Consider the following 11,505-nt stretch of genomic DNA (forward strand, 5'->3'; position numbering starts at 1 on the left):
AAAAAAAAAAAAAAAGGGGGGGTGGGGGGTTAGGGAAATGTCAGTACAGGCTCTGTAACAAAGAAGACAAAGCTAAATTATATAAATTGGGCAGCTCATCCTCACTATGTTCTGGTATCACAGTTGCAGTAAGGAGAAACACTGCCTTGGAACTCCTAATGTATGAAGCTTTCAGTATGTAAAAATGAGTTTATGAATGTTTGTGCAGAGAAATCTGGAGCCAGGAGGAATTATTTACAAAGAAAACCAGGCAGAAGTCAGTCTCCAAATAACATGGACACTCACAACAGTAAATGAAGAATCAGCCATTCCTCAGTTTATTTAAAATTACAGTGTAAAATTGCAATGATATGATCTTGGTGACCCCCTTATCACAGGAAGTGAGGATCTGTTTTGCTAATTATCTCGTTGTTAAGTATCCAAGATTTCTTATCACGTTCAATTTATACACACACAGACCATTCCTTGAATATCTTCATGTTAATGAGTCACATTTACCATCTTAAAGGTCTTGATATCTGCAAATTTATCACAGGAGAAATTAACAAGTAGATGTTTGGGACCCGCCTCAGAGGGGATGAGTTTGAACCTGGTACTGGATTTCTCGCTGGCTTTCAGTGGTGGTATGCTAAAAAAAAAAAGGGAGAAATACAAGCTGAAAACAGGCTTGTGCATCATGCTTGAGTTTCTTACCCCTTAAATAAGAATTCCTGTCAGTTCAATGCAAGGTGGCCACGGAGAGACCACACAGGACTTGGCTATCTGATAAGTATTTAAACCCTCAAATCCAGGCATTAAGATCTTCCATAAATTCATTATGCAGCGACCCAGATAAGCCCACAAAGAGGGACAAAATTAAATCATACAGGATAAGACTCCACACACATCACTGAATTATTGAAACAGCACCATCTGAGACTGTGAGGAATGTTAATCCCAACTCCTGAATTAGAGTAGATTATGGCACCCAGAAAACCTCAGTGTTTACAGAGCAGGAAATTCTGAATGGAAGTTCAGGTGTTCTACCCTGGTGTTATCTTGTCATTCTTGGAAGCTCTTGTTTATGTTTTTCCTTTACCCTCTCATATTGCCTCGTTTTGCCTGAGGATAAAGTTGGATGGGAGAGACAACAGGAGGTTATTAAATTCCCCTCAGGAGAACATAAATTATGGGATGGACCATTCCTAATTGGTCATGTGCAAATGGCAATGTTGGATTGTTGTGTATGTTTGTTTGTTTGTTTGTTTGTCTGTCTGTGTATTCAGTAAAAGAGCAGGCTCCCCCATCCCAGGTGTTTTTCAGAAATAACTGCATTTGTGAGAATATGTTGAAATTTGTCTGGAATTTTGTGTTTGTGCAAAATGAGGGACAGTCTGAAAATTTAACCTTTCTCTTTAAGTTGTGAAATACTGAACAAAAAAGCGCAGGACAAGATGCAAAGTCACCAAAGCATAAAAATAGGAACCTGGGATCTATAGTAAATGGGAACCCATTTTATTCCAGTCCTCTCAATCACCATCTTAACATTATGAAATAGTTTCTCGACTCTGTTTACTAATCTCCTAAAAGAATTCTGAAAGCAGAGCTTGAAAATTAGTGTGCCTGTAGTTCTTGTTTTGGAAAAAGCTTTTTTTTTTTTTTTTTTTTTTAATTAAAACCCCCCTACTCAGACTTTTATTATAATATTCACCATTTTTCCTATTCTCTCCCTGCCTGCCTCAAAGTCCTGGTTAATATATGCTGCAGTTTGGGTGAGGATGGACAGAAACAGTCACATATCCTATTGCTGGCCCTTGGATCAGAGCAAGAAGGTTCAAGCTGTCTGGCCTGCAGCAGCATAGACAGCCTCAGCAAAATTTACAGCTTGGATAAGCCTGTTTTGTTTGGTTTTTTTTTTTTTTTTTTTTTTTTTTTTTTTTTTTTTTTTTTTTTTTTTTTTTTTTTTTTTTTTTTTTTTTTTTTTTTCTGGAACTGTGTTGACCTGCTAGATAGGCAGGAAAACAAGTTCTGCCCAATTATGGCAGCAATTATTTGACTTCATCTGAGCCGGGCTTTGGCTCTGCAGTTTGGGAAGAGCTGGTTCATCCTTGTGTGCTTCGTTAGGAGATGTCACACTGGCTGGCCTCCCAGGTTGCAGCAAGAAGAAGGGGATGCCTCATCCCCCTGTTTGGTTCCAAGTCATCCATGCCTAAATTCTTGCTCACGTGTCTGTAATAGCAGGAAGGAGGCATTTCTGGGACTTACCGTAACTCGAGGATTCCCGTCAGCAGGTCGCTGCCTTCGACCTGCAGCACGCAGTCCATCACTTCTGCATCGATGGGATTGGTAAACACCACTTCCACATCCACTTCTTTATTCACTTTTGCTTCACCAAGTACCTGTGCAAAGAAAAGGCTTGTCAGGCCAGGCTCCCTGTGCTCTTTTCTATCCTCAGGCATCAGAAGAGGAGGTAGTAAGAGATGCTCCGATGAGCCGTGGCAGAACGTGAGCAGAACATCCCTTTTAGGGAAGAAAGTGCTCATAAGAGCTGATTTCCCCTTTCCTGTGCCACTGCAGTTGGAGCAGAGGGACAGCAACTCACCTGTACGTCGATGGCAGGGTTGTCCAGGGCGATGTTCCTTTGCACAAGCACTTGAACCCCATCTTCGACGTGACATATAGCTGTGACCTGGATTGTTTTGTCTGGAGTTAACTTCTGCTGGTATTCGTTATACTTTATCTTAATGGGAAATTGTTTTTCTGGGAGAGGGGGAAAAAAAAAAAAAGAAGGAAGTGATACACACTTTTATAATCCCACAGAGTCTCATACCTAACATTAGTATTTCCCTTTTATGCTGTGTCTGGAACTAGGAGGGCCTTCAGCTATCACTGCCAAGCTCGATTCCTGCAAATTTATCAGTTTGCTCTAGAGAGGCAGCGATTTATTCAGTGTTATCCCTTCTCCATTCACTACTCTTGCATTGCTTGGCTTGTTTTCTTCCCAATTTCTCTGAAAGATGCAACAGCTGGAGTTTAAAGAGTTTACCAGTGCCTCTCCATTTGCTATGGGACATGCTGGGATTGCAGTTTCTTAGAGCTCTTTTATCCAAGTTGAGCAGCTTCCAATACCCATTTACTGATAAAACAATTATGATTTTAAAAGTTGTTCGAAAAATTACCTTCCCTAGGAGACAGAGTGACAGATAGGGAGTCCTTCCAGATCTCACGAACTGGTCTCCTGGTGTACAGAGTGCTCCATGCAGTCATTTTTACATGAACAGTCTTAGCATGAGACTGCAGATTTGCAAGAACCAGAAGTAGGTTGAGATCTTTGCCAACTTCCAGAGAGCCAGCCACCTTGAATTTCCCTGAGATGTCAGGCTTCTGCTCGATCTCCTCTTGTGTCGGTGCCGTGGGATCAAATTTATCCTCAAGTCCCAGCTTCTTACGGGCTTTTTTAAAAATCTCTCTCTCTTTTGTGGAGCCTGTCAGAGAGAACCACGAAAATTATCCTTAACATTCACCTCTTATGGCTGCTAGAGACAAGCTAGCAGAACGTGGTGTCTCTGCTTAGGAAGAGACCTTCTGTTTTCCACAGCCCTCCCTCGTTTCCTGGATCTGCACTCAGTGGTGTCGCTGTCCCTGTAATAGCATTTTTTGGAACACAAAATCTTGAGTCCAAAGTGTCTCACTCTTCCCCCTTTCTGTCCCTTTTTACGGCTGCAACGTTTAGGAATGTGAATTCTTATTTGCTAATCCAGAAAAGGCCCCTAAATTAAGGGGCAGCTGATGGCAGAGTGTGGTGGGTTGTCTCTGGCTGGCAGCCAAACATCCACCCAGCACCTCAATCCCCGTTTCCACAGGAGGGCAGAAAACAGAAGGGAGGTGAGGAGGCTCAGGGATTGAGACAATGGCAGTTTACCAGGGAAAGAAAAACTGTGCCTGAACAAAGGAAAAAGAGGGATACATTCATGACCCCACCATCAGACCCAAAGGCCTGACAAGTTGTCAAGCTGTTTGATCTTTTGGAAGAGTCGCTTTTTGTGGGCCTAAGTGCTGGTTTAGCTTAGGTTCCTGTAATAGGCCCTTCCTGCAGACAAATAACTGGGTTGTAGCCTAATTCTCACCAAGCAGAGGCAGGCAGTGCATGTCAGCAATAAGCAGATGGAGCAGTGAATGTTTTATTTGGAGATCCTTGGACTTGCCTTATTGAAGTCCCATAAAGCAGCTCCATGTCAGAACAGGCAGTATTTTTTACTCTTTACCTTCACTTCCCTTTTCTGTTAGAACTGAATAAATAGAGTATAAATTTTGCTCCTACCTTACAGAGACACAAAATTGCCCAGTAAGAGGTTCCTAACCCAAAGTTTACATGCTCTGGGGGGATGAAGCAGCTGCATAAACAGAAGAACCAGAGTTTTTATTTACCTTCTTCATATTTATAATCCCTGGTGACATCCACGCGGTCGTCTCTACCGACAGCCTTCGTGCTGATGGATGCACCAATCTCAGTGGACTTGGACAGTATTAACGTTTTCTTTCCAGTGGCTGAGTCATAATTCCAGTACATGCAGTCTGCATTCACCTCTGCAAACACGAATGGGCAGTCGTACTCCAGATCCACCTCTCCTTCTTTGACGGCGTGCCGGGAGGCAGGACCACACTGATAAATCCCTACAGCATCCAGAAAAAAAAAATCACTGAGGCATCACCAAGTCTTTGACAGGAGGCAGATTACTAGGCAGAGGTTTATCAGTGACTCCTGCATGGCCGGTGCTGCTGTCCCATTCAAGCCCTTTTATCCACACAGACCCTCATGCCAGGCAAGTCATCAGTGTATCTTGTGTTTATTCTGAATGTACACTTGATTTATTTTATGTTACCCCTTAGTTTTCAATAGCTCTTGATGCCTATATTCGAAATAAGGGAATTGGTGTGGAAAAACTGCTCTTAGAAGCCCAGTTTCTTTCTTGGCATCCACAGATGGTCTGAAGCTTTTCTAATGCAATACATAAAGGATTCTCTTCTGCAACCATTTCTGAGCAGGATGAGAAACTACTTTTACAGTTATTTTACTTTTTTTTTTTTTCTCCTTTCTCTAAAAGTGAATTTGCAATTTTTCAACATTATTCCTGAAATAAAATTTGTGTACCTCCACTTTCTTCCTGGGGAGTTGCATCCAGAATTTGCCATCCACTGTATGAGGGGCCCAAGTCCTTGCGTGTGAACCAGCTTTCATTCCAGACATGGAAATTCCTACAAGCAAAAACGAACCAAGTAAGCTACCAGTATGTGTTTGTGAATTCCTCTTCACATCCTTTAATCAGCCATCTTAGTTAAATGGATTAAATGCCTCGATTTGCACAGATTCTTATCTGAGACTCACCACTTCCACTCTGACCCTGCCCATGTTAACTAAATAACTTTTGCTCTTTGCTGAATGCAAACCTGTTTGAGCTGCATTTGATGCTTAATAGCAGCAGCAGATAAATTATATTTCACATGAAATGATGTTAGTGGAAGAAAAAAAACCACAGCAAAGCTGGTTTTGTTGAACTTTTACAGTTTAACATGTTTTGAAGAATAGTTTCAAACTAAGTGAAGTCCCCACCGTTTGATGTTTCCAGTGCAATATTGCAGTTATCTGTGGCATCATAACTGTAACTTTGCCTGCTCTGGCTTCAATTAGCTGTTGCAATTCATGTCACAATTCTATGTTTAACTGAAAGCAAAACCACCAAGTTTTGTAGCACTATTTTGTAGTATTTTTTTAATTGATCCTCTGCGTTTGTGTGTGTTGCTGTTTTTAAGGCAATTTTTAAGAAGGTAGAGCATTTGTCATTAGAATCTTTGCTCTGCACCTGAAGACATTACAGGCATTGGATAAGTCCTATTATTAAATATTGAGCCTTACCATATGCTGTCAGCTCCCCTCTCCAAATGATTTCCCTCTGCATCATAAAACTCATCCACACGCAGATTTCCATCTGCATCGTGGGCAGAGCTGAAGTTCGTGATTGTCCGAGTGGGAATCCCCAGACATCTAAGCACTGGAGGGTGAACAGGAAACCTTAGTCAGAAACCAGGATTTCTGGCAATTTCGTATCACACAGCAATGCTTGGAAATAATTCCAGGCAGGAAGTATTTCTGGTCCTTATTTTAATGCAACCTGTGCCATGTCAGTTAAGGGTGTGACATAAAACATACCTGTAGTCAGTACTGCTGCAAAAACCCAACACTGTCCATATCTAACAGGTTTGAATCCTGAGTTCTTCCAGTTTTGCAGGATTTCACCACTTCCAGTCCAGCTGGTCGGATTTTTCCCACCCTCATAAGTTCCACTCCAGTTTCCTAGCACCACCCCTTGGTCATCATTGGCGTTGACCTGAAAAGATATTCACTGTATTTATGACGAGGTAAATTAAGAGTTTACAGCCTGTCTGAAAGGGGCCTGGGAGTTACAGCAAATGCCATATTGGATTTGAGCCAACACCATAAAGGGAAAGCTTGTGCTGGGCTGCACTGGGAAAAGCATCACCAGGAGGTTGAGGGAAGCTGTTCACACCCTTTAATTACCCCTGGCGAGGCTGGGCCAGCAATCCTGTCTCTAGTTTCAGGTCCCTGAGTTCAACGGGATGTTGAGACACTGGAGAAGGCTCAGGAGGGGGGTTACCGAGGTGGTCAGGGCACCTGGAACACATAATCTACAGGGAGAGGTTGGGAGCACCGGGGTGGCTCAGTCTGGTTAAGAGGATAAAGGGGGAATGTTAAACCAGGTTACAAATACTTGATGGAACACATCAAATGTGTGTTCTTACTAATCTTTCTCTGTTATATAACAGAGGCAACAGCAGAAAGTTGTGGCTTGGGAAGATCATATTTGACATAAGAGGGAAAATTCCTCACTAAGAGAGTAGTGCAGCTCTGGACTGGTCACCCAGAGAGGCCAGGACACCTCCTCCCTCGGGGACTTTCAAAGCAGCCTCACAAGCCCATGGCTGAGCTGGTCTGGGACCACTGTAGTTCCACTTCAAATGGGCAACTGGACTAATGACCTTCAGGGGCCCTCAGCATCCCACCCCACATCCTATATTTTAGGTTTGACTGCTGGACATCGAAGTCACACGTAACAGAAATACCCCAGATGAGGTAAATCCAGCAGGCTCAGACCAGATACACCACCCAGGTGTTTTCTCAGGCCCGTATTTCACCACCCACCCTGCCTGGTGCATACAGACCTAAAATTCTCTGAGAAATGTCTTTATATTTGCTTTCACTGACTCCTTCAAAAAGAGCAGTTAGTGGTTTGGACTTTGGGAACACGGTCCTTACCATGGCACTGAGGACACGGCCCAGGTACCTGGGGTCGTGCCGGTGAGACACATCAGTGACGGGGTCCTGACGGTAGTACAAGCTCCGATCCATTATGGAAAGGCAGATGTCGAGGATATCCCCCTGAAACTGTGGCACAGAAATAAATTAGTGGTTTGGAAGCACAGGTTACTCAAAGCCATATAAGCATTGAATGCTGGGTGTTGGTTTTTTGGGTTTTTTTTTAATCACTAAATGATGTAGCTCAGCCAGGAGTTTCTGTATTAAAACGTGGCCACAGCAAACTCTGCAGGTCAGAACTCACAGAGCTTGGAATCTGTGGGCTTTAGGCCAGGGCTTTGCCTCTCCTACGGTATTTTACTACTGTAATGCTACTTAGCGTCTTAGTAAAGACACAGAGGTTTGTGCTGGCTGCACCCCCAAGGCAGAGCACTGATGAATCCATTAAAGATCCTCATTAATCAATGTTAACAGGGCTCGGCACAAGTTCTGATTTCAACACCAGACTCCTGCTCTTCAGAGAGGCGTGCAACGAACTGGAAAAGGCAAACGAGCCAGTTCATGCAAAGACCAGCACACAAAACAACGCCTGGTGTCTCGGTGCCACGTTTACCTGCCCAAAGTTCCATCCAAAGCCGCTGACGTGATCTTTGTTGCCTGCAAAAATGATGCCAAATTCTTCTAGCACATATTCCTCGCACTCAGCCTTGCTAGGCAGGAACACATCATCACCTGAAAAAGCAACACAGAGGTATGTACAACCACAGCAGGCAAAAAAGAGCAAAATTTCAGGAGCCTTGGTCTCCATCTATAAGAATGCTTGCAAAGATCTACCCTTTGCTGTTCTTGCTGTTATAAAGAGATCATGAAACTCACGATTTTCTACAGCTGGAGAAAAAGGTGGCTAGTATCAGAGGGCAGAGAGAGGTATGACACTGTCAAATCTGTGAGAAGATTGTAAATATGACTCTTTCTTGGTTCTACAGAAGGCAGATACTCTATTCTAAACTTGTGCAGCAGCAGAACTGTCAAAACCAGAACTTAATCTTTTAGGGCAAGGAATTGTTCAGTAAGTGCATGACATGGAGATGATTTTATAGACCAGAAGGTTCTAAGAAACTGTTGAACTTTTTTTTTTTTTTTTTTTTTTTTTGGTCATTAATACTCTGTGTGGTCAATGCTCAGCCCCTGTATTAAGGTATAGATCAAATGCTTCAAATACTAACAAAGCTACAAGAAACTTAATTCTTTCAGGGGAAATTCGACACGCTTCATACCTGAAGACCAAGGGTTAAAAAGCAGAACAAAAGTGCCAAGTTTTGCTGTTGAGGGGCTGTCACTTGCAGTGCTCTGAACACTCAGCCTGTAACGTCCAATGATGGCGTTGTGTGGGCTGGAGATGGAGATGCTCACAGAGTTGGAACTGCTGGACTGTCGAACTGCACTCCAGCCCTCTGTGCTTGCTGTGCTGGAGGTACCAAATGTGGCCAGAGTCTTAGTTGCCTTTGAGGGTTTTGGACCTTTTAAGGAAAAAAAAACCACAAAACAAACAACATTTTTTTTCTTTTCTCCACTTCCCTGAAATAGAGATTTAGTCATCAACGCACCCAGCGGGGATGAAACCCTCCCCTCAGATGAATTTGTGCATTATATTGGAAAGTGAAGGAAGCTGTGACTGCTCACTGAGACAGAGGTAACACAACAAGCACCTCAAACAATTCCATGCCTATGTGAACCAGCACGTTGTCTCTGAGGGGTGATCTTGCTGCTCTCTAGTGCAGACCAGGCCAAAAGAACATCCTGAGGCAGAATTACTCTCCCTGTGAAGGAAGCTGGGAGCCATACCTGTTTCTGCAATGAATATGAAGTTGTGCTCAGGATGTTCTGTTCCGTTGAAGGTGACAGTGAAGGCCTGTCCTCTCCTCACAACCAGTTCATCACCAGAGAATTTACTTGTGTGGTGTTCTCTTGCGTTTTCTTTCAGGTGCCAGTTGATACTCGGCTGCGTTGCAGCTGTGGAGAAGTGAGAAGAGCAAGAAAACTTGAGGGTCCATCCGAAGAGGAAGAAACACAAACACACTCTGAAGAATTGCTTACTACTTTCTACAGGTAACTGGTACCCATTTGTGAAGTTTCCACCAAATCCAGAACTTTTTTTAAAAATGTTTTTTCTTACTCTTCATTATTTTTTTAATATTGTTCTTTATTCCCTCTCCCCCTGCAAAGAGGGAGAATAGGAAAGCATAGGAGTGTGGTCCTTAGTAGTGGGATATAGTTGTCCTGTGCCATTATTGAGTAAAAAAATCATTACCCCGTGCTCAAACAGATTTATCAGTGTAAGGAATTTTGTATAGCAGGATCATAAGGTTATCAAGTTTAAACGAGCCTTGAAATAATTCCATGAGTTGTCTTAGCAATGTAGTCACAGTTCAAATGGGCAGGAACATGTTTTTTTACAGTGTTGACTCAACCAGCACATACTTCCATTTTTCCAGGAACATACCTACTTAAAAAAAAAATAATCTTCAGAAACTTAGCAATGAAGCACATTTATTGCAGAACCAGCTGAGGGCTCAGAAAGATCTGCCTTTAGAAAGGCAGGAGTTGGAAAAGCAACGTGGGACCATTTATAATAAACTGGTCAGTTTGCACATGTAGAAACATCAGCACGTGAGCAAAAAAAAAACAAAAAAAAACCACCCCACCACTGCAACAATCCAACCAAAAAAGAAAACCCTAAATTGTTGTATCCTGTCTGCCTTAACTACATGCTCAGCCTTCTCGCTGAAGCCTTCCTCAGAATGATACATTCCTGAAGTTCTGCTTTCCTTCCTTCTCTTATGCCAGATTGGTCAGTTGTCTGACAACTTCAAGTACAACTGCAGACTTTCCCCTCCATCCTATCTGCAAAATGCACCGTAGTTATATATCCTGTTCATACACCCGTTTTCCTGACTCTCACTTTCCCCACACAAACCGCGCGCGGGGAAAACGCGATTCCGGTGAAAGTCCTCTCAGTGGAAGAATTTTCTCTTCCTTTCCTTTCTCGGGTCCAAGCTCCCTGGAGCAGCAGTGATCTCTGAGAGCCCATGACAGAGCTGCAGATGCCGGGTGGGTGAGAGGGAAGAACGAGCAGCTCCAGGAAGGGGCTCTGCCCTCGCTCACCTTGGCCCATTCCTGAGCGGTTTGTCCTCTGGGAGCAGCTCCTGAAGCTTCCCTCTGAATGGCCCTCCTCTCCTTCTGTTGGCTCAAGGTATTGCTGCTGCCTTTCCCTTCTTTAAGGCTTGTTTGCAATATTTCCTGTGGGGGTGGAGCCTTTGCCCCCAGCCCTGATCTGACCCAGCAGGGTTTGAGGATTCATCTTCCATTCGTTTTTCACTCTCACAGCCTGACCTTGTGTCCTTGCAACTTGACATCTGAAGCTTGGACAATATTTATTCCCAACAGTCTGGCCACTTGTTAAGAGTTTCTTAATGTATTTAAAGCTAGAAGAATTTCAATATTTAGCTGCTTTTCGTTATAATGATAAAATTACAGGAATAGCCTAACTCTTAATAATAACGATAATTTAGGATTTCAGCCTGTCCTTGGATACTCAGCAAGTTGTTTTTCCCTGATAGAAAGGTTAGTTATGTTGAAAGAAAAACCCCAACAGTCCATTTATGCCGGCAGACAGTACGTCAGGAAGAACAAGTTGTGGCTGTTGTGTCAGCTCCTGGTGTTTATTCCAAGCTGCCTTGCAGGCCTCTCTTGTGCTTTGTTTGTAAAACAGGTGAATGATACATACCAGACCTTTGGATTAAAGATTATGGGCAAAGGTTGAGAATGAGGGCTAAATTAATGAGAAATATTAACAGTAGTCAGAGCACTCGTCAAGCAGAATGCATCCGACCCAGGCGGCTTCCTGTACACCAAGTAATGCTTGCAGAGCTTGTATAGTGGCTGGAAAGGCAAGGATTACACAGGAAGGGGCTTGAAACTCTGTGGATAGCAAGAGAAGATTCTTTTGGACCTCAGAAAATGGGAGCTGCGAGCCATTTCTGTATTTTGTTTCACGTACCCAGAATGAGCTATATCAGAATCATCTTCTGCAAACCAGTTCAGTCATATAACTCATAACATCCTTTTACAGTAATACCCAGATTTCTTCCCTCACTCCAGTAAATGTTAAGGAAATGGCTATATAGGACTAA

General features: G+C 43.1%; 1 protein-coding gene across 1 annotated transcript; it reads right to left on the reverse strand.

The window, feature by feature from the left end:
* Positions 1-350: 350 nt before the first annotated feature.
* LOC114063008 (protein-glutamine gamma-glutamyltransferase E-like) lies at positions 351-10,502 on the reverse strand. Its single transcript, XM_027894987.1, has 13 exons — positions 10,478-10,502; positions 9,158-9,325; positions 8,590-8,832; positions 7,926-8,044; positions 7,313-7,441; positions 6,188-6,365; positions 5,894-6,029; positions 5,132-5,235; positions 4,408-4,653; positions 3,159-3,464; positions 2,582-2,739; positions 2,245-2,378; positions 351-628 (listed from the first exon to the last, which is right to left on the reverse strand). The coding sequence occupies exons 1-13, from the start codon at positions 10,485-10,487 to the stop codon at positions 481-483; spliced, it is 2,079 nt and encodes a 692-aa protein (XP_027750788.1). The 5' UTR covers positions 10,488-10,502; the 3' UTR covers positions 351-480.
* Between the last annotated feature and the right edge of the window lie 1,003 nt (positions 10,503-11,505).

The sequence above is a fragment of the Empidonax traillii genome, unplaced genomic scaffold (genome assembly GCF_003031625.1).
Source record: "Empidonax traillii isolate 1590-97213 ecotype Southwest subspecies unplaced genomic scaffold, ASM303162v1 scaffold448:size1359114, whole genome shotgun sequence".
NCBI classification, from domain to species: Eukaryota; Metazoa; Chordata; class Aves; order Passeriformes; family Tyrannidae; genus Empidonax; species Empidonax traillii.

Coding starts and splice junctions, on each gene's coding strand:
- LOC114063008 (XM_027894987.1), bottom strand. Junction 5,236..5,893: donor AGGGGAGCTGACAGCATATG/GTAAGGCTCAAT, acceptor TTTTGCTTGTAG/GAATTTCCATGTCTGGAATG. Junction 629..2,244: donor ACGGGAATCCTCGAGTTACG/GTAAGTCCCAGA, acceptor TTTTTTTTTTAG/CATACCACCACTGAAAGCCA.